The sequence below is a fragment of the Pantherophis guttatus genome, chromosome 4 (assembly GCF_059756535.1).
Source record: "Pantherophis guttatus breed Tessera chromosome 4, ASM5975653v1, whole genome shotgun sequence".
Taxonomy (NCBI): Eukaryota; Metazoa; Chordata; class Lepidosauria; order Squamata; family Colubridae; genus Pantherophis; species Pantherophis guttatus.
In genome coordinates, this window is record NC_142066.1 from 38,770,066 (window position 1) to 38,792,733 (window position 22,668).

General features: G+C 42.4%; 1 protein-coding gene across 1 annotated transcript; it reads right to left on the reverse strand.

The window, feature by feature from the left end:
- Positions 1-5,173: 5,173 nt before the first annotated feature.
- LOC148114032 (vomeronasal type-2 receptor 26-like) lies at positions 5,174-14,305 on the reverse strand. The gene is made up of 3 exons (XM_087893646.1): positions 13,746-14,305; positions 12,045-12,134; positions 5,174-6,119 (listed from the first exon to the last, which is right to left on the reverse strand). Exons 1-3 carry the CDS (start codon positions 14,303-14,305, stop codon positions 5,174-5,176), a joined length of 1,596 nt encoding a protein of 531 aa, XP_087749772.1.
- Between the last annotated feature and the right edge of the window lie 8,363 nt (positions 14,306-22,668).

Here is a 22,668-nt window from a genome sequence, read left to right on the forward strand (position 1 = left end):
TGTAGGGTAAAACAAACCTCGCAAGTTCAATCAAACTTCTTGAACTCATGGGAAGTTTGATTTTACTCTACAATGTGTTTGCCTGCAGACAAGAGCGAGACATGTGACAGAGCTGCAAGGCAGGTAAGACGCGTGTCTTGTGTCTCCCTGGTCCCTGGCAAGGGGGGAGAAGAGACGGCAAGAGGAGTGAGCCACGTCTCGCTCCACATTTCTTGCTTCTCCCCCACCCCACATGCCACCCCCTCGATAAAGAGCCAGGTGCTGTAGAAAAAGGAGACGGGTGGGTGCAAGCTTTGGCGTCTGGGGTTGCCGGAGGTTGCCTGGCAAAGAGACGGGAGCAGGATGGGAGTTTGCAGGAGAGGGATGGATGGATGGATCAATCGATCGATGGGAGGTGGGCAAGTGCCAAGAACACCAGGGAGATTCCATAGCAGTGCAACACAGCAGCAGCCATGAGGTGGCCATGCTCTCCACCTCCTGCAATCCCAAAATAATAAGACCCCCCTCCCAAATAATAAGGCCAGGCCCTTATTTTGGGGTTTAAAAATATAAGACAGGGTCTTGTTTTCAGGAAAACACGGTATTATCTTAAGCCAGCATGAGCACAATCCATAAACATAATAAATATTACATATAGATAAGTCCAATGTGAATGTATCCACTACCTTCTTATAAGTTCCCTTAATTCACATAGACCTTTCTCATTGGCATATCAATATCATTGGCATATCAATCAATCAGAACTGGAAGGGACCTTGGAGATCTTCTAGTCCAACTCCCTGCTCAAGTAGAAGATCCTATATATTTCTTTAAAACTTCCAGTGATTAGATACCTACAAGTTCTGAGGCAGTGGAAAGCAAACTCTTCCACTGGTTAATTATTCTCACCGTTAGGTGGTTTCTCCTTAATTCCAGGTCGCTTCTTTCCTGGATTAGTTTCCATCCAGTCTTTCTTGTCTTGTCTTTTGGTGTTTTGGAAAATAGATTGACCCCCCTTCTTTGTGCTAGTCCCTCAAATATGGGAATATTCAGTGGTGGGATTCAGCCACTTTGGACTGGTTCAGGTTAACCGGATGCTAATTTTACATCTGGTTTGCCGAACTGGTAGTTGTAAAGACTGGCTGGTCCTGCCCACCCTGTCCCTCCCCTCCCAGGAGTTTTCATGCGGCGCATTTTGGATGCCAAGTAAGTACAGGGCCCATGCAGAGGCTCTGGGAGAGTGAAAAATGGGCCTCCCAGAAGTTCCGGAAGTCTGGAAACAGGCCCATTTCCAGAGGGCCTCCGGAGCACGGAGGAGGCCATTTTACCATTCCGGAGGCTTGAGGTAAGTCTCCAGAATCTGGGGAGGACTAAAAACAGGCCTCCCAGAAGTTCCTGAAGTCCAGAAACAGGTCTGTTTCCAGCCTCTGGAGGGCCTCTGGAGCCTGGGGGAGGCAGTTTTCACCCTTCTGGAGGTTCAAAGAAAGCCTCCAGAGCCTGGGGAGGGTGAAAAATGGGGCTCCTGCCATGGTGGAGGAGGCCAAGTAGGCACACCCACCCAGCAACTAGGCAGAGAGCTGGTTACTAAAATTTTTGAATTTTAGGAATATTGCTATCATGTCACCCCTAATCCTTCTTTTCTCTGGATTAGCCATATGTAAATACTAAGAATTTACAAAGCAAACTAATACTTCATGTGAGTTTGATTCTATATCTCTATTTATGCAACCAACAATTGTATTAGGTTTTTTGGCTGCTACCAAACTGATGGCTCATGTTTAAGTGATCGTCCGCTAGGACTTCAAGGTCTCTCTGATCTGACTTATGCCTTTGATTTTTCTTGCCTAGGTTTAAAACTTTGCTTTTCTCCACATTACATTTCATGTTGTTGGATTGTTCAAGTCTGTCAAGGTCTTTTTGGAACCTGAACTTGTCTTCTGGGGTGTTGGCTACTCCTGGCAGTTTAGCATCATTTGCAAATTTGATATGTTCTCCTTCTGTTCCTCATCTAAGTCATTTATGAAGATATTGAAGAGTACTGGGCCTAAGATGGAACCTTGCAATACCCCACTGCTTACTTCCTTTGAAGATGGGAACCATGTGAGTTCTTTTCCAATCTTCTGGTAGTTCCCTGGTACTCCAGGATTTTTGAAAGATATGATACAACGGTTCAGAGATAACATCTGCAAACTTCTTCAGAACTCTGAGATGTAAACAATCAGGTCCCAGTGATTTATGTTCATCAAGATCAGACAGGTGTTCTCTTATCATTTTCTTGATCATTTTAATTTTTATTTGTAGTCTATTTTTTACAGTTAAGTTTTTGATAGGTTAAACTATAGTTTCTTTAAAATGGAATCTTTTATCATATTTTCATATGATTCATATTTTTTTAAAATAAATTATTTTAACTTTTTACAAAAAAAGTCCAAATGGATAGCCATGTTGGTTTAGCATAGTACTGACAGCAACTATGTTTTAATAATACCTTGGGAAAACAAATTTATGAAGCCAGAAACATTCATGGGCTGCAGTAATCAAATGCATTATGTGTTACCATGAAAATTTAAAACTCTGTTTTGAATAGTGTTTTATAGTAAAATCACTAAAATTACGAAATGTTTATGTTTGAGCTTAATAACTTCTGAAATTAATATGTTGCAACATAGCTTATTCTTAGTTCCATTAAGCAAATTCTATCTTTTCTCGGGTATATATTTTAGTTAATATCCGTTCAGCTATCATCTATCTTTGGTAGAATGGCCAGCAGATAACCTTTCCCAGCAGTTTGAGAAAGATGAGTTCTAATTTTTGTTCCATTTTGTAGAAAATCAGTCACAGACATTGTTTCACAGAATTTCTTCTTCACAGAAGAAAATGAAAGTGTATAAATGGCTAAAGTGAGGGCCACACAGGGTTGACTTTGCAGTACCAACAACATGGACTTTGCAATATTGTTATACTTACTAACATAGTTAGTCTGTATTTTAATTTAACTTATTTTTCTCTCTTTTATGTGATCAAGTTATTGCAGACTGGAATGCAGAAAACTCTTTATCCCAGGGGCGTCAGATGTACATTGTCATGGCGTCATCACGTGATGTATCACAACTTCCCCCCCCCTTCGCTGAACCAGGCGTGGGCGTGGCCAGTGTGTGATGCATCCAGCTTGCAGGACACAGGTTTAACACCCTGCTTTATCCTATTGCTGAATGATTTGATTGATAGCTTCTAACATTCCTAATCTGAAAAGATAAAAGCTGTCTTGTTTCTCAGGTCAGGATAGGGTGACTGGAGTTTGTCTTTCTATAAGAGAAAGCTTGTTAGTGCTAGTTGGTAACTGGCTTGTCTCTCTGTGAACTCCAAATAAATTTATGACTTTTTTTCATCATTAACATCTTAAATTTCACACCCCTGCTTTTATCAAATTTCATTTAAATGAATATGTGTGGTATTATGGGATGCAAATATGTAACATGTTTAATTCCATGTAACTGATTTTCTATGCAAAGGAGAGGTTATTTTTGTCCTGTCCAGTCAACTTTCTCTTGCATTTTATTTGATGTGTTAATTATCAAAAGAACTGAAAGCTGAGAATCAAGATTCTCTCATGGAATGACTGGAATCCTTCTTAGTCAAAATGTTCTGAATAAATCATAATAAAATGATATTTCTGTGTCAGTCTGTTTCATTGGAAAATATGCAAGGCTCGGAAGCTACATTTGGCTAAAAAAGTGAGATCCAAAGATTTTTTTTCATAAACCATCAAGTTTATATTAGGAATGTAGATATTCTTCTCATCATTGGCACAACAATACTAAACCTTTATTGATATCTAGAATTTTTTTAGCATGCAGTAAGAAGAAGCTACATTAGGTTTTTGTGGATGGTAATCTGAAGTTATGGATGATAAAATGAAATTATTGAAATTATTAAAAGCAGCTAGATATTTCAGTTGTAAATAATAGTTGCTTGTGTATATTTTCTGCATTTCTGAATTGAGAAACTCAAGCTGTAATGAAATAGTAATCACTTTTCTCTCCATTTATCAGATCTCTCCCATTCAGTGAGAAAATGGAAACCAGAAACTACCATTCTCTTCCCTCTTCTTTTCTCAAGTGGGAAAAAGAGGTAGCTCTTTTCACTTCACTTCTCCCTTTGTTTGCTTAGCTCAAAAATTGTGTATGTAAAAAGCCAAGGAAGAACAGTAATTTACTCAGGCATCAAAACCCTTTATAGTCCAGTTGCTAACAAATGACAGAGGAATCTATTTACTTTCTGTCTCTTTATCACCCAGTCTCATTTCCCACAAGGTCTTCCTCTTCTCCTGATGCATCTTGGAAATCAGATCATCAGCAAACATCCCTACCTGCACTAAAATTCTAGATTGTGCTCTACTTCAAACTTCCCTATCCTATTGTCTTAGTGAGAAGAATTAGTGCAGTTCAGAGCACAAGATCAAAGGCAGCTTGTCTTGGACAAAAAGGAATGATGGAAGGTGAACAGCTGTGCAGCAAAAGGCAGGAGATATTTTTATGTCAAAGGTGAGAATACTCCAATAATCTTGATCCCCATCTTCTTTGATGGTCATGTTGATGGAGGATAGCCAGACATGGTCTCAGATTGCCAATTTTTTTACTTCTCATCCCACAACTTAACTTAAACAATCTGGAATTCAATAATTGGTACATTAGTAGAAAGGGAATAGTGATGAAGTAGTATTGCTTCTGCTTGGACATACATGTAGAAAAATTGCCTGAAAACAGCAGAACAGGATCAAAAACATGTCTTGGAAGTAGAGATTTTGAAAGGCCTTCTACCTTTCCCATCACTCACTGCCGTTTTTCCCCCCAAAGAGCCTTTCACTTCCCATTCTCCTGCCCATATTAAAGGCCTGTTGTTTGAGGGAGAAGATCCCAGTATATCTAATCATTGTGAAGTTAATTTGTTTTGAGGGAAGAATGCCCTACTTATATACTGCTGAAATCATTCTACAATAACTATAAGGACTTGATAAATAGGGAAATACTTGTCAGCTAAAGAGGCATGGGTCTTTAATATTTTAGTTAATTGCTTCATTTTGTTAGAGCACCTATGTAGAGGTGTGCATTTATTTAATATTTTTCACATCATAGCAATAAATTCCTAGTGTACTATGCATTTTGAAGGAGTTTAGCATGCTTTTAAAAGGAGCTTATTTCTTAAGCTTTCTTCTTAAGAATTGTTTCTTGTTCAACTCAGGTTGCAACAAAATAATGTAGCATTTGGGAAAAAAGAGACAACCCAACAATCCAGCACTGGAGGATAAGATGCAAAAGATCTCCACAGCTACTATATATTTTCCTTGGGCACTCAAGTAAGTGGGGACAAAAGTGAACCAAACACTACAAAACACTAACATGCTGAATGTTATAAGTTTGGTTTCATTAAAACTATTTGGCAACTTGCGGGCAAAAAAAGCCACAGTGAAGCTGACTATTGCCAGGAAACCCATATAGCTCAGGACACAATAAAACATGATTGGTGATGACTCATTACACTTTAAAACAATTATTTCAGGTACTGAATGCATGTCCATATCTGGGAAAGGAGGAGAAGTTGCCATCCACACCAGAGAGATGCATACTTGAAAAAAAGAGCAAGAAAGAACAATAGAGCAAGACAGGCTGTTCCCCACACATTTTTTGAGCCTGGATCCTGGTTGGGTTGCCATGAAAATGAGAACCACAGTGATGGTTTTTGCTAGCACACAAGAAACAGCCAATGTGAAGACAATGCCAAAGGCTATTTGCTGGAGAAAGCATGTTGCCTTCTTTGGTTGTCCAATGAAGAGCAATGCACAAAGGAAGCATAGCATGAGTGAAATAAGAAGCATGTAAGAAAGGCTACAGTTGTTGGCTTTCACTATGGGAGTATTGTGGTACTTCAGAAATATTCCTAATATCATAACTGTTGCCAATGAAAATAAAAGAGCACTGGTGCTTAAACTGATGCCCAAAGGTTCTTCATAAGACAAGAAGCTTATAATCTTGGGAATACAGGTGTTCTTATCTTCATTAGCATAGTAATCATCAGGGCACTTGACACAGTCAGCCATGTCTGCAAAATAGAAGTTTTCAAGTAAAATTATAATATATTGACTTTAGGATCTTGAAGGAGGCATGAAAAAAAAGTAAGATTTGAAATCTTCTGTGCACATTCATCTCAAAGATGAGTGGCATAATTGCCATGCCAGCAAATAGATTCATTTCTAAGAAGTAAAGAAAAGGGAAGGGATAAAAAATAAAGGTCATTGTAAGAGGCAACAGTATTTCAAGTGACATTACATCATAAAATTTAGCTATATCTCTCTTAAAGTCTATTTTTTATTTTTTTTAACATAATGCAAATGTATTTATAAAGTGCAAATCTAATACAGAAGTGGTTAGCAGTGAAGAACATAGATAACTATATGAACCTAGCAGTGATTGCATTACTTATCTATATATCTTGCATGAATATTTCTTTTGAAAATAAATCATATGATCTATCTATGCATACTTACTCACCTTTGTGATAGGATATTGATTCTTTGGGGCATGTAATACAATCATAACAACAAAAAGGTTTCCCTTCTTTCCATCTTTTTCTAGTTCCAGGTTGGCAAAAAGGATTACAGAGAGAAAGAGGCAATGCCTGTCCATTAATAAAGAAAGAGCAAGGTAATTATGGGGCATCAAATTTTTAATTGTGTCATTAAAATATGTGGTACAAAGGTCATCATAGTTAGGAAGATAGTAGTGGATAGATTCTTGCAGGAACCAGAAGATGTGGCTTCTCTGTTGTAGCCCCTGCCCTTTAGAATATTTTCCCATCAAATCTCACATTGTTTTTTAATGCTGTGAAGACATGGTTGTGTGCCTAGGCCTCAGGCTCTGCTTCCTGGGTGTATTAAATTCCATGAAGCAATAACTTCACTTGGTATGATGTATATATGTATGTATGTATACACACACACACAGTGCTCTGGGTCACTTGTTGAAATGGGTGGCTATAAAATCTTAAGTAAATACGATAAACAAATAAAACATTAAACATGGTTTTCCTTTCCATTTGTTTCTCTTTTTTTCCAGCTATTTGAGAACCAGAACTGCCACAGAGTCCGTCCAAAACTTGGAAAGAAATTGTAATAATTAATGTGAAGGAAGGAGAAAATTATTAAATCCATTGGACATTATCATGTTATTTCAAATAATATTTACCTATTGAATTGAAATTTTGATTAATATTAATGATATTGGAATTAAAAATAATTAATTTAAATTCTCCTTTTATTTGTATGTGGGACTTCAGAATGCCCCAAAATAATGAATCACCTTATGTAATTTCCAATGAGCAGAAATTTTTCAGCCATAGAAGTTGAAGTTGCATATACATGTTAGGGCATAAGTGCACAAACATGCCTACCATCCCTGTCCTACTGTCCCCATTTATTCATATCCTTATCCTGTATTCATAATAATGTTTATACTTATATCTGTTATCTTTTATGTATTTGACAAATAAATAAATAAAATAAATAAAAAATAAATAAATGCATGGAATGGAAAACAAGTATCATTTTGTAGGTAATTTTATCCAGTTTAACATTACCCATGTAACAAATATATCCATGCATCTAATTATTCATATAGGTTGAGACATATGTGGTAGGAACTAGTGGTTCAAAGGTTACCGATAACTATTATGTCAACATATATTAGCTGCCTCCGAAAGCCACCAAGAAATTGGCTAAATATAAAGCAACTCTAATGGGCATATCAAAAAGATTGAACATAATTGAATTCTTTAAAGGACACCCTCTCTTAGCATCTCTGTAGCAATGACGAGCAGTTTTATATATTTTTTTATTTATTATATTAAATTATATGCTACCCAAATCACTGTCCAGTGTGATGATGAACTATTAAAGGATTGATTCTAGTCTGTGACTGAGATTCTAATCTAACCAAGTTTGATGTGAATTTTTTTTTGGTCTAGTTAAACCAAGTTCTGATAAGAGAATTAGCCATCTTCAGAACTGAAATTTCTTGCTGAGTCTTACTGAGATTGATGGTATTTACAGAATATTTCTCTAACCAATTTTGAAAGATGAAACACTTTGAAAACGGATCGAACAGAAATATATTTTATAGAATATTCTTCATATTCAGGTTTAATAATTGTGTAACAGAAATTATTACATTTTATTGCATTCTCATTACTCCATTTTGTATTATTCCATTTGTGGAAAAAAATCTATGTGCTTTCTTTTTCATTGATATTTCTTTTTCTCCATTGAATAAAAACTACTCCTTGATGATGTGATGTCATTGGAAGGAACCTTAAGGGGGAGAATTTTTGGCTCCATTGACAAATGAAAAAAGCCATACTTTACCTTGTATATTCCACCAGTTGCCAAGGATATCACAAAATAGTTTTGGGAGAAAAAGTTAGAAAAGCATTTACTGAATCAATAACCAATTCAGATAGACCTGTCTCTCCTATCCCTCAAAAATTGCCATCTAATGAGATTTCAGATTCTTCACAGGGCCCCCTGCCCTTTAAAACCTTTTACCCTGAGATCTGTCAAGTTTCCAAAAATTTGTAAAGACATAACTTTTCCTGACAAGCTTGGAGTGATTTAAAGGTGAAGTCCAGGCAAGGTATACAGTATTGTATAATAGATACGGGTGGCTAGACAAATCTTTTTTAAAAATAAATAAATTTTCATTAGAGAAAATTCAATTAATCAATTTCAGTTGACTTACTCATCTCATATCACAATAATTCTGATGTAGAGAATATCTGAGATTTATAGAAACATTACCAGCCAGTTAAATGTAGTCCTTGAATACAGAGATAACCAAAGAGGAAAAGAGAGAAAGAAAGAGACAAGTCCTTGTCATTCATATTGCTGAAGTATGACTATGGGAAATATATAAAATATTTTCAGTTAATTCCTACCTGGTTAAACCAGCTGTGCCATACTATTGCATCTTCGTTAATAGTGAATGCTTTCTCTGGAGGAGATTGAGGATCCATTTTCCCAACTTTCACTAGAGTGAATGATTGATTGGGAAATGTAACCCAGTTGATGATGTCAAGTTCTTGAACTAACTTCCTATTCTGATCAAAGAAAATCCTTTCACCAGCACTGTTGTTAAATGATACAGATTTCATAAAATGGAATAACTAGATCAGAAAATAAAACATTACACATTTATATTTAACAGCTGTATTATTGCTATTATTATTATAAGCCATTATTTGTTGTTCTTGATTTATGACCAGAATTGAGACCAGAAGTTCCATTACAACTCAACAATGGAAGTTATTAAATGATTTGCATCTTATTTTACAACTTGTTGTTGTTGTTCAAAGCACCATACTTGTTAAGTAAGTCACCTGGTCAATAGCCAAATTCATCTTCTCCCACTTTGCTTATTGGAACCCACCTGAAAAAGTCACCAATGACAATCACATAGTCTTGGAATGTGTTACCTATGGGATTTACTTAAACTGCCCACTCCAAAAGACTCTGGGCTGCTTACAACATAACCAGTATTTAACTAAAACAATTGAAAATATAAAAACAAAATATAACAGCTCAAAAAAGAGAGTAACCATAACAGTAAAAAATTGGCACACACACACTAACACCAGACCTAGTTGAAAGCCAGGTTTCAAAGACATTTTGAGACTTACATTTTGAGACTTACCGTATGTAAGTCTCAAAATGTCCTTGAAACCTTGTAAGTATCTCTTAAACCTTGTGTCTTTCTCAATAATCTAGGGGAATAGTCTGTGATGCCCTAATTCTAACCACTGTTGTGGCACAAAATCTAACATATTCTCAATGGATCTTTTATATAAAGTCCTCCGCAGCTGTCTTTATAAATCCTTTTAATAGTACATAGATGAGAAGTAGAAAAATAACATCTCCTCACTCCTCAAAGTTGCCATTGAATGAAAACAAATAAAATAGGATAGAATAGAATAGAATAACAGAGTTGGAAAAGACCTTGGAGGTCTTCTAGTGCAACCCCCTTAATAGGCAGGAAACCAGTGGTGGGATTCAGCCAGTTCGCACCACTTTGGGAAGAATCAGTTGTTAACTTTCTGAGCAGTTTGGCAAACTGGTTGTTGGAAGAAATCATTAGGGCAGAGAACCGGTTGTTAAATTACTTGAATCCTACCACTGCAGGAAACCCTACACCACTGCAGACAAAAACATCCCAATGGTATTTTATTTGGACTTGAGGACACCAATGAAACTGATGATATTAGAAAGGTACACAAATGTCAGATACCAACCGTCTCTCCTGAGAAAATCATCAATGTTTCCCAGGACGGACCTGAGTTCAAGTATGGTGACGGCTCAGTGGCTCCACACTTCTGCAGAGTTGCTTGCAAAAATAAGACCAGCAAATGCAAATTCATATATAGTATCAACTCAATTGCCAGAAGCAACACCAACCATAACAAACTTGCTCAAGGCCTGACCTATCCACACTAGTCCATGAATATGTGCTGAACTCAAAAGATGCCAAGATCAGGGAGAATCTGATATACATTGACTACCATGCTGACTGCGTTAAAAGTAAGAACAATGGCCCACGTCTCAACAACCACCACCCTAGCAACCAATACTAGTCATGTACACCCTAACGTCCTCAAAATCTACTGCCACAGGCCTTAAATGTAAATTACTTAATGCAAGAAGCCTCGTAAACAAAATACCAGAATTCCTCTTCTTACTAAATACAGCTATATTCGACATTATATTTGTCTGCGAGACATGGCTGAATCCATTCCTCCCAGACCCCATTACCACAATAATAATAATTCTTTTAATTAATTTTAAATTTTGTATTGTTATGTATTTTAGTTTTGGCTGTGCACTGCCCTGAGTCCACTAGGAGAAGGGTGGTATATAAATTGAATAAATAATAATAATAATAATAAGAGGCTATCATGTTTACCGGTCCGACCATGAAATCCGTAGAGGGGGTGGTATTGCCATAATCTATAAAAAAAATCCCTAAATCTAAAAAAATATTCAAAAACTTGCTCTTCCTGAGACCATCATATATGAGTTTTCCCTAAACACCATATTTTGCTTCTTACTTAGTTACAGAGCTCCTGATTACAACCTTGTACATGTGAACAAACTAACTTCACTACTAACATCGGCAGCCTCCTGCCTGCACCCCCTTATCTTTCTTGGAAACCTCATTCTACCTCTTATTAATTGGATCATAAATGAATGTACAACAGAACCAATACATACAACCATGTACAATGCCATTACTAATCTGGGATTTGATCAACTTGTAACAAACTACACTAGACTCAACAATTGCCTTGATCTTATCTTCTGCAACAGTTTAAACCCAATCTATGGTCTACAAATAAATGAACCCTTTTCAAACATGACCACAGCATGATTGGCAGCTCAGGACAGCTCAGGGCAGCTCAGGGAGGAAGAAGCCAATGTCCAGAATAAGCTTGGATGACCCTTAATCTATGGACAAGCTCAGTTGTGGTTTACTTGAAGAGTAAAATTTTAGGATTTGAAACACAACTAATCAAGCTGAAGGTAGATGCAGAGAAACCCACTAAGTTTATCAGCATTTTTTGCAGTGGGAGTTCCTTCTGGGAAAATTTTCAGCCAAATTGTCTTTCGGCTTGTCTTATCCCGGTCCATGTGAAAGGGAAAAAACCACAGCAGGCTGGCAGGATTCCTCAAAGTAAATGAATGGCTTAATCACCAACATGGCCAGATGCACAGCACAAATCGAAGTACAGGGTCAAAGTCAGGGCTGCGTGCAATTGCCACGCAGCGCTATTTAACACTCTTTATAAGCCATCATCCGGCACACCCATCATCAAAACCACCCCTCCCACCGTAGTTTCAATTTCCCACCAAGTGTGTGTTGCCGATGACGTCATCAAATGGCGCCATGCAGAGAGCCAGAACCCTCACCAATGGAATACGTTCTCTGGGCTGCCATGCAAGGTCTTGCCACAGGCTGGTCACTGACCCGGATCTCTCACCTCCCCCATCGTAAGTGTCCATGTGTGGCAAGTCCCGCCAGGGCTCGACAGGCGGCTCCCCTCTACCAGGGGCCCACCTGTATGGAGGAGAGCAGAGGTATTAGTGTCATTAGAACAGCATGTCAACGCCCCAGGTCTGTTTGGGTATTTACAATGAAACCGCCATATTAAATGTGTGGCGTAAATGTCCGATGCATCCACCCATGTAGCCTGCGAGAAGGGATACCCCTTCCATTGAAGTAAATACTGTATCTTACCCCTCCGCACCCTAGAGTCCAGGATCTTATTTATTTCATAATGGTCTGTATGTACTGGGCCTGGCAGGCCAGGAGAATCTACAGGCTGTTCCACTGTTACTGGTTTCAACAAGCTACTGTGAAGCACAGGATGTATCTTCCCCAAAAGGGGGGAGGGGTAACTTGAGAGCCACAGTCACAGGATTGATCACCCGCTTGATGGGAAATGGGCCTATGTATTTTGATCCAAGCTTCCGACTCGGTAGTTTCAGTTTTAGATATTTGGTTGATAAATAGACCCGATCACCCATACAGAATGGTTTCAGGTCTGCCCTTTTTTTATCTATGTATGCTTTGTATTCATCCGTAGCTTTTTGTAAGGCTGTTTTTACACTTGGTCACACTAAATGGATTTTCTCTGCCCATCCAGCCAGGGTATCTCCATATGTTGATGGTGGATCTAACTCTGGTAGAGCCGGCAAATCTGTACCGTACACCACGTGGAAAGGGGAAAGGCCTGTGCTACAATGGGTAATATTGTTATAGGCCGCTTCTGCAAATGGCAAAAGACAGATCAATTTGATTGTTAATACGAAACATAGCACATTAGGTATTATTCCACCATGACATTGGCTTGTTCAACTGTGTCATTGGTGCTCGGATGGAATGCTGAGCTCAAGCCCTGGGTGGACCTTATCAATCATAGAAAACACTTCCAGAACTTGGCAATGAACTGAATCCCACAGTCTGATATAATTTGTTTGGGTACCCCATGGAGATGGTAGATATGTTGGAGAAATAGGTCTGTAAGGCATCTACCCTTACATGGTACAAAATGGGCCTGCTTCAAGAACAAATCCACCATCGTCCAGATCTGATGTATCCATTACTAGGGGGGAGATCGACTATGAAATCCATTGCGATCTCCTCCCATGGCTTACTGGGATTTGCTACTATCTGTTACAATCCCATGGGCTTTCCTGATCACAGTTTGGCTGCTGCACAGGTTGGACACCCCTTGACATATGTTTCAATGTCTCCATGCATACGTGGCAACCAGAACTGCCTTCTAATGAGGTGGAGTCTTTTCAAGAATCCAAAATGTCCTGCTGTCTTGGAATCATGACACCCCCACAAAACAGTGGTTCGCAGGGTTTCAGGGATGTACATCTTATCCCCTTTCCAGGCCAATCCATCTCTATAGATTATCAATGCCTGATTCTGTGTCAGCCACTGGTCGTTCTGTACAGCTGCCTGCAGCTCGGCCTTGAACAGAGTGATTGCTAATATTATTTGTGATGGCTGGTTGGGTGGTATAAGGGCTTCCACTATCTCCTCCCTTCTACTGTTGTATTGGGGCATCCAAGATAAAGCATCCACTAAAAAGTTTTTCCCAGCCGGGATGTATTTCAACTGGAATGAGAACCATTGGAAGTATTGTGCCCACCGTACCTGTTTAGGGACAACCGCCGAGTTGTTTGCAATGCTTCCAAGTTCTTATGGTCCGTCCATACTTCAAACGGATGGGATGCACCTTCCAGAAGGTGACACCATGTCACTAACACCCAACGGACAGCAAATGCCTCCTTTTCCCATATAGTCCAATTACGTTCTATGGGGGTCAGTTTCTGGGAGGTGTAGGCGCATGGGTGTAATTGGTCCTGCTCATCCTTTTGTAGAAGTACTGCCCCCACAGCCATGTCACTATTATCTACTTGAACAACAAATGCCTGAGTAGGATCCGGATGTTTGAGTACGGGTTCATGAGCAAAGAGTCGTTTCAACTGCTTAAATGCTAACTGGCAATCAGACGTCCAGTTCGGTGGCTGTCCTGGTTTGGGTTTTAATATTGAGGGTTTGGTCCTCAACAGGTTCGTCAGAGGTAAAGCTACCTCAGCAAAAGAAGGAACAAACAGCCAATAAAAATTGGCAAACCCCAGAAAACTTTGTAGCTGTTTCCTAGTTCGTGGGGCTTGCCATTCTAAAACAGCTTGAACCTTACAAGGATCCATCTCCACCCTGTGTGATGATATTCAATATCCTAGGTAATCTATCGTTGTTTTGTGAAACTCACATTTTGACAGTTTCACAAACAACTTGGCTGCCAACAACTTTTCCAACACTTGGCGTACTAGACGGGTGTGATCTTCCATGGTCTGGGTATAAATTAAAATGTTGTCTAGGTATACAAGGACCCCTCTATACAGGTGTTCATGCAGGACCTCATTGATCAACTGCATAAACACCGCAGGGGCCCCTTGTAACCCAAACGGCATAACCTGGAACTGATAACTTCCCAGGGGACAATTGAACATGGTTTTCCACTCTTCCCCTGGTTTGATCCGCACCCAGTAATATGCCTCACGTAGGTCGAGTTTTGTGAAGATATGACCACTAGCCAAAGTAGCTAAAAGGTCCTTCATCAAAGGCAGCAGGTATAAATGCTCCACACATACATCGTTAAGGTCCCAGAAGTTGACACATAGACGTAATCCCCATCTTTCTTCTCTCTGATCAGCACAGGGGCTGCCATACGGGACCTGCTGGGTTTGATAAAGCCTCTCGCTAAGTTCCTATCAATGTACCTCCTCAATTCCTCCAATTCCTTCTGTGTCATTGAGTACATTTGTGGTTTTGGCAACGTGGCCCCAGGAATCAACTCAATGGCACAGTCTGTGGACCTATGAGGTGGCAGCACCTCACACTCCTCCTCACTAAACACAGCAGTCAGATCTGCATCGATGTTAGGAAACCCCTGAGTTGGATGAACCCTCACTGGAGTGCACCCCTTCACTAGACCCCCTGCTCGGTCAGCAGCAGGTGGGTCTGGGCCGAGAGCTAACCGTAATTTCCAGTATCCGCCTTCCCACCATATTGTAGGGCCCCATTTATCAAGCCATGCTAATCCCAAGATTATTGGTTCAATCATCTTTTCTACGACAATGAACTGAATGGTTTCTTGATGGTCCCCTATCTCCAGATGTACATTTTCTGTCAGGTGAGTTGCTGCCCCCCCCTCCAATAGTGACCCATCCATCTGCTCAAAAGTAACAGGGGTTTTCAAGCATATAATACAAAGCCCCAAATCATCTAGTACAGTTCAACAGATAAGACATTGAATGCAGCCCGAATCCACCAAAGCCCCGTATCTCAACCCAGAATCTGAGCAGGAGTTCCTTAGTACAACCGGGATCACAAAAGGATGGATGGGGTCTCTCATCATAGGGTCCTCTGGGTCCTCATCGTCACTATCCTCGGATACCACTGGAAACTTCCCCAAACTTGGTGCAACCCTGGCCTCCCTAGCTGGAGGCTTATTGTCCATTGCGGGGGTCTGTGTCACTTGTGAATGTTCAGGCGTCATCCTGACTCGTCCTCTCGTTGAACTCCCAACAGGTGGTTTTTGGGTTGGTACTCGTGGGACTGGCATGGGACACTCAGCTGCCCGATGTCCCATCTGGTTGCATCAAAAACATCGAAATAATGGCCAGCGAGCCCATTCAGCTGGTTCTGGAGCAATGCTAGGTTTTGTCTCTTTAGGGCTTTGAGCCCGTTCCATGGGTGTTTTCGGTTGTCCAGGGGTCGTCCCCTCACCCCTTGCATGGAATTCCTTCAAGCCCACATCTAGTTCTAGGCTGCTTTAAACCACTCGGTCAATCGGTGAGGCAGCCCTCGATACACACACGCTTGTCGGAGGTCCCAGTCCAAGCCCTTGCAGAATTGATGGACCAGAAGACATTCCAGCCAACCCATCAGGTGGGCCACAATCTTACAGAATTCACGAACATAATCTTTAGCCGGTGCACCTCTCTGCCTGAGGCCAAAAAGATCTCCCTCTGTGATTTGCACACTAATTGGGAGTGGAGAGCTTCTAGGAACTTCCCTACATCCACAAGTTCTCCAGCATGGTTGCTGTGTAAGCTTGCCACCCAATCTGCCACCTCTCCCGTCAGGACCATCATGATAGCCACCACCATCGCCTACTGGGAAAGGTACCAACGGCCGTATAAATCCAGGTGGCTTATTACCTGACTTAAGAATAGGGCCATCCAGTCTGAACTCCCATCAAACATGGCTTGTACAGCAGGTGGGCCCCATACAGCTTGAGGGGCCCACAGCCCTGGCAGCCAAGCTGGAAAGGGGTCTGGAGTTCTGGCTGTTCCAGTGCCTCTCCTATCGATTCTATCTGTCCGTGACCTGCCCCCTGGAGGCCCCTGAACCCCTTTTGTTGGCACTTTATCAGGTTTTGAGGGTGGTGGTCCAACCCCCCATTCACCCTCCCCCATCGATGACCCATGGTCCCAAGGTACCGGGTGGTCAATGGGCCTGCTGGGCACCTGAGCTACTCAAAGCTTGGGGCTGGAAACACAGAAATGAGCTTCTGAACTAGTAAACCCTGTATCCTACCAAGAGGGTCCCTGTGGGGGCTCTAAACCCATAGCCCAGAGTTGCCAGGATGGAGCATCATGGAAACTGGCCTCTCCAAATCTGTCCCACAACAAGTCCACAGAACTAGAGCCAGCAGCTGTGGGATATCCCCACTCCCCTTCCTCATCCACCGTCCAACGCTAGTCTCTCCACCCCTGGAAAGATGCTCCCAGACGAGGGGTTTTTGGTATTTTAGGTCCCATAAGGGCAGAACTGTGCCACCACTCCCCTGTGGCTTGCTTACCAGCCCTTGCTCCTTGCGATGAGGACACCTCCTCCTCTAGGCAAGCCCCATTCCTGGTCTGCCGCACCTTTGGTTTGACCACTGGCTGGTCAGCAGTTACCTGTGTCTCTTCTACAAGCAGCCCTTCCTCTACAATGTCTTCAGCCACCATCTCCATCTCAATCCCCTCTGGGACTGTCCCCTCCGCCATTCCCTAAACAGCCTTTGAAACAAACAGGATACTAAAGCCAACAGTGAGGTGAATGAAAAGAGTTTGAGGAGCACTGACTTTCTTTCGGCTTGTCTTGTCCCGGTCCGTGTGAAAGGGAAAAAAACCACAGCAGGCTAGCAGGATTCCTCAAAGTAAATGAACGGCTTAATCACCAACATGGCCAGATGCACAGCACAAATCGAAGTACAGGGTCAAAGTCAGGGCTGCGTGCAATTGCCACGCAGCGCTATTTAACACTCTTTATAAGCCATCATCCGGCACACCCATCATCAAAACTGCCCCTCCCACCGTAGTTTCAATTTCCCACCAAGTGTGTGTTGCCGATGACGTCGTCAAATGGTGCCATGCAGAGAGCCAGAACCCTCGCCAATGAAATACGTTCTCCGGGCTGCCGTGCGAAGTCTTGCCACAGGCTGGTCGCTGGCCCGGATCTCTCCCCCCCCATCATAAGTGTCCATATGTGGTGAGTCCTCGCCAGGGCTCAACATTGTCTTTTAATCTTCACTTTCCATACCGCTGATAAAACAGCTATCCTGGGTTAGAGATTGATTTTAGAAAGAACTAGGATTTATTCCCGTGTAAACATTTTTAAACAGGGCCAAGTTGTGGCCCCTTAGACTGTCCTAGTGGAGAGAAAAGCAGGACTTCAACAAGGAGGACCATCTGAAGAAAAAAATCGGAGGTCTTCGTGAAACGCACTGGGTCTCCCAAGGCAAGATGGTGGAGTGGCCGTCGGCTTGTGGAAATAATCGGACAGGGCTAAGGCTCAGTGACTGGAGGGCATTCGTTGTTTGCTGGGATACCTCAATATGTGGCTCCTCTTAAGCCATCAGTAAAGTCCCTAGAGAACTCCCAGACTTGCTTCAATTTTATTTGACATCTTTTGAAGCTTAGACCATTTTTTACTGTTGCTCGATATATTGATTTTATCTTGGGAGGGTGCGTATGTGTGTATGTGTGAGTGTGTTTGGGATGAATTGAAATTTAAATTATTTTAGAATGGAAGGGGTGGGTTTGGAGTGGCTGGAATTAGGGAGAATGAGGGAGCTGGGGGCAGGGAATGGAGTCCCTCTGATGAGTGTGCAAGCAGAAGCAGATGGGGACTCAGATATGACCCCCAGTTTGGTATGAGTGGGGTGCCTTGCCTGCCAGGGAGGAAAGGGGGCCCTGAGGTGGGGAAGGGGATCTCTGGGGGGATGGAGAGCCGGAATATTGCGGTTATGACTGGGAGAGGTAGATATGGCAGGAGCCAAGGGGTAGGCTGCTCTCAGGGAACTAGGACTCACTGCCTCAAAGCGATTACTTGTTCCAGCCCCTCTGGTTTTAGTTCATCAGGTTCACCTCGTATACCTGGTGACTTGGGATGTCAGGGCCCTGGCCTCAGGCTGCTGCTGTTTAATGCCAGGTCTGTTGTTAACAAGGCTCCCCTCGTTCGGGACCTAATCCTAGAGGAGGAGGCTGATGTATAACTGAGACCTGGCTGGGCCAGGAGGGGGTTGTTCCTCTCTCAGAGATGTGCCCAGATGGGTTTCAGATATTGCATCAGCCGCGACTCCAGAGAAGGGGTGGAGGAGTGGCAGCTATTGTCCGGAAGAATCTCTGTCCTCGCAGGATCCCTGCCCCAGAGGTTGTTGGGTGTGAGTCTCTCCTCTTGAGGCCGGACTGAAGGGTTCAGTTGGGCCTGTAATTGATGTACCTGCCTCCCAGCTGCGTTACAACAACCCTGCCTGTGCTGCTAGAGGCAATAGCCGGGTTGGCACTGGAGTTCCCCAGGTTTATGGTACTGGGGGACTTCAACCTGCCGTCACTTGGCGAATCCTCAGATGTGGCTCAGGAGTTCATGGCTTCCATGACAACCATGGACCTGACCCAAGTAGTTCAGGGTCCGACCCATAGGGGAGGACACACGCTTGACCTGGTGTTTCTCTCAGGGCAGTGGAGACAGGATCTGGAATTAAAGGATATAGATGCTTTTCCCTTGTCGTGGTCAAATCATTCATGTTGAGCTGGACTTTAAGACACCATTCCTCCATCATAGGGAGGTGGAGCCGATTAAGTGGTTCTGCCCCAGATGCCTAATGAACCCGGAAGGGTTTCAGAAGGAGCTTGGAGAGATATCTGACTCCCTTGTCCACAGTCCAGCCGAGACCTTGGTGGCTGCCTGGAAGAGGGCAGCGTCTGGGGCATTGGACTGGATTGTGCCTTTGCGACCTCTCAATGGCAGGGGATCTAGGAAAGCTCCCTGGTTTACCGAGGAGCTCTGGGAAATGAAGCACCAGAAGAGACTCTGGAGGAGTCTTACTGGAGGACCAGTAAATCTGAATCTGACTGAACACTCTTGAGAGTCTTTATTAGGACTTATTTAGTGGCGATACGGGCGGCAAAATGTTCGCATTTTTCTGCACTTATTGCATCCGCAGCTTCTCGCCCAGCCACCCTATTTAGGGGGACTCACTCACTCCTTAATGTAGGGGGAGCGGAGGAGCCCTTGCAGGGTAGAGCTGAGAAGTTTGTGCAGTTTCTGTTGGATAAAGTTGCTCAGATTCGGATGGACCTGGACTCTGATTGGGCAATACCGACAGAGATTACGGGGGCGGGTCTTAGTCCTATTGTGTGGGATGAGTTTGAGCCAGTGACGCCAGTGGATAAGGCAGTAGGTGCAATGAGTTCCTCCACCTGTTTGTTGGACCTGTGCCCCTCCTGGCTGGTTTCAGCTAGCAGGGAGGTGACACGAGGCTGGCTCCAGGCTTTAGTTAACGCGTCCTTGAGGGAGGGGTCCTTCCCACAACCATTAAAGGAGGCAGTTGTAAGCCCTTCCTCAAGAAGCCTTCCCTGGATCCTGGAGAATTAAAGAACTTTCGGCCAGTCTCCAACCTACCCTTTGTGGGAAAGGTTGTAGAGAAAAGGATGGCACTTCAGCTCCTGCAGTCATTGGATGAAACAGATTATCTAGACCCTTTTCAGTCTGGCTTCAGGCCTAGCTATAGCATGGAAACTGCCTTGGTCACACTGATGGATGATCTCTGGCGAGCCCGAGATGGGGGTCATTCCTCTATCTTGACCTCACAGCAGCTTTTGATACCATTGACATGGTATCCTTCTGGGACGACTAAGGGAGTTTGGAGTGGGAGGCACCATGTTATAGTGGTTCTATTTCTATCTCTCTGGTCGGTCACAGTCGGTATTAGTAGGAGGACAGAGGTCGACCCCTAGGCCCCTTGTTTGCGGGGTGCCTCAGGGCTCAGTCCTCTCTCCCCTCCTATTTAACATCTACATGAAACCGTGGGTGAAATCATCTGACGATACGGGGCGGGATATCAGCAATATGCTGATGATACCCAGCTGTATATCTCCACTCCACATCAGTTCAGTGATGCAGTGGATGTGATGTGCCGGTGCCTGGAGGCTGTGAGGATCTGGATTGGAGTCAACAGGCTCAGATTTAACCCAGACAAGACCAAATGGCTATGGGTATTGCCTCCTAAAGACTATGTCGATTATCCATCTCTGGTCCTGGGGGGGGGAGAGAAATTGTCCCCCTCAGAATGGGTTCGCAATCTGGGTGTCCTTCCAGACTCACAGCTAATATTAGAGCAACATCTGACAGCTGTGGCTAGGGGGACTTTTGCACAGGTTCACCTGGTACACCAACTGTGACCCTACTTAGATCAGGAGGCTCTCCTCACAGTCACTCATGCCCTTGTCACCTCACGGTTGGATTATTGCAACATGTTCTACATGGGGCTACCCTTGAAAAGTGTTCAGAGACTACAGTTGATCCAGAATGCAATCGCGCGAGCTATGGTGGGTGCACCTAGATATACCCACATTACACCAATTCTCCGCAAGCTGCACTGGCTCCCTATCAGTCTCCAGACACAATTCAACCTTTGTTGAATTCAACCTATTACCTTTAAAGCCCTACATGGCTTAGAGCCAGGCTATCTTCGAGACCGCCTTCTACCGCATAGCTCCCAATGACCGGTAAGATCCCACAGAGTTGGTCTCCTCTGGGTCCCATCAGCTAAATAATGTCGGCTGGTGGGCCCGCAGGGGAGGGCCTTCTCTGTGGATGCCCTGGCTCTCTGGAACCAATTACCTCCTGAGGTCCAGACCGCCCCCACCCTATTGGCCTTCTGGAAAGCAGTGAAGACCTGGCTTTTTCAGCAGGCCTGGGGCCCTTGATCTCACTGCTGCAATCTTGCGAGATCCAGCCATGAATGGAGTGTATGGGTTTTTAATGTTTTTTAAAACAACTTTTATGGTATATTGTTCACATTATTTTTTGTTGTAAGCCGCCCAGAGTCCCCAGGGAGTTGGGCAGCATAGAAATGTGACAAATAAACAAACAAACAAACAAATAAATATATAAATAAATAAATAAATAAATAAATAAATAAATAAATAAATAATTGACTTTTGTCTCAATTTATGTCCTTAGAAAGATGATCATAATGACGGAATCCCAAAGTATAACTTTAGAAAAGGCAACTATGATCTCATAACTGACGACCTCTCATCTCTTGATTGGCAAACTCTGTTCACTGGCTTCATTACTGCCGAAGACCATTATAACATTTTTTTTACATGAAGTCAAAAGAATCATCAAACTGCATATACCACTAATAACCCCCAAAACCTGGAAAAACAAATTACCCATAACAATAAGGAAGCTTCAGTAAAAAAAAAACCCCAAAAACTCTTTGGTGCAAAAACAAAACTGGCTACATAGCTAACTTCAAAAGTCACTACAAATCCTTATACCGACAGATAAAGGCAGAATGCATCAGTTATCACAGCAAACAAGAGGAAAACCTACTATGCGCAAAATCCACCCATGCCTTCTATAATTTTGTAAACAACAAACTTAAAGACTCAAGATCCATCCCACCACTAAAAGGGACAAACGGGAAAAACTGTAATGATGAAACCGTTAAGGCCAAACTCTTCAACACATTCTTCAGTTCAGTCTTTGTAAACAGCAACAGATCATGTCCCACATTTCCCAATTGTACCACAATTAATTACAACAATCTACTAGATGTCAATGAAAAAGCATTACACAACCTAAAACCATCTCTATCTATTGGTATTATGGATTATGTACCTCCTTCTTAAAAAAGCTCTCAACCACCATAACAGAACCTCTTAGCATCATCTATGAAATATCTTTCAGAACCAGCTCCTTGCCTAACTTATGGCCACTAGCCATGGTCATATCTATCTTCAAAAAGGAAGACCCTAGTTGAAATTTACAGACCAATCTCATTATGTTGTGTCACCTGCAAAGTCATGGAATCAATCATAAATCAATCCATTACCTTGTACTTAGAGACAAATAACCTACCCTCTAACAAGCAGTTTGGCTTCAGAAAAACATTGTCCTGTAATCTTCAACTCTTACACTGCAAAAGCATATAGACTTCACATCTTGACCAGGGTAAAGCAATAGGCACAATTTATATAGACTTCTGTAAAGCCTTTGATTCAGT

Excerpts from the sequence above, each read along its gene's own strand:
- LOC148114032 (XM_087893646.1), bottom strand. The coding sequence starts at position 14,305 with ATGGATCCTTGTAAGGTTCAAGCTGTTTTAGAATGGCAAGCCCCACGA. Across the intron at positions 12,135-13,745 it reads CGGCGGTTGTCCCTAAACAG|GTGGGCCCCTGGTAGAGGGG; the intron begins GTACGGTGGGCA and ends TCCTCCATACAG. Across the intron at positions 6,120-12,044 it reads GGGGGAGGTGAGAGATCCGG|TCAATATATTATAATTTTAC; the intron begins GTCAGTGACCAG and ends AAGATCCTAAAG.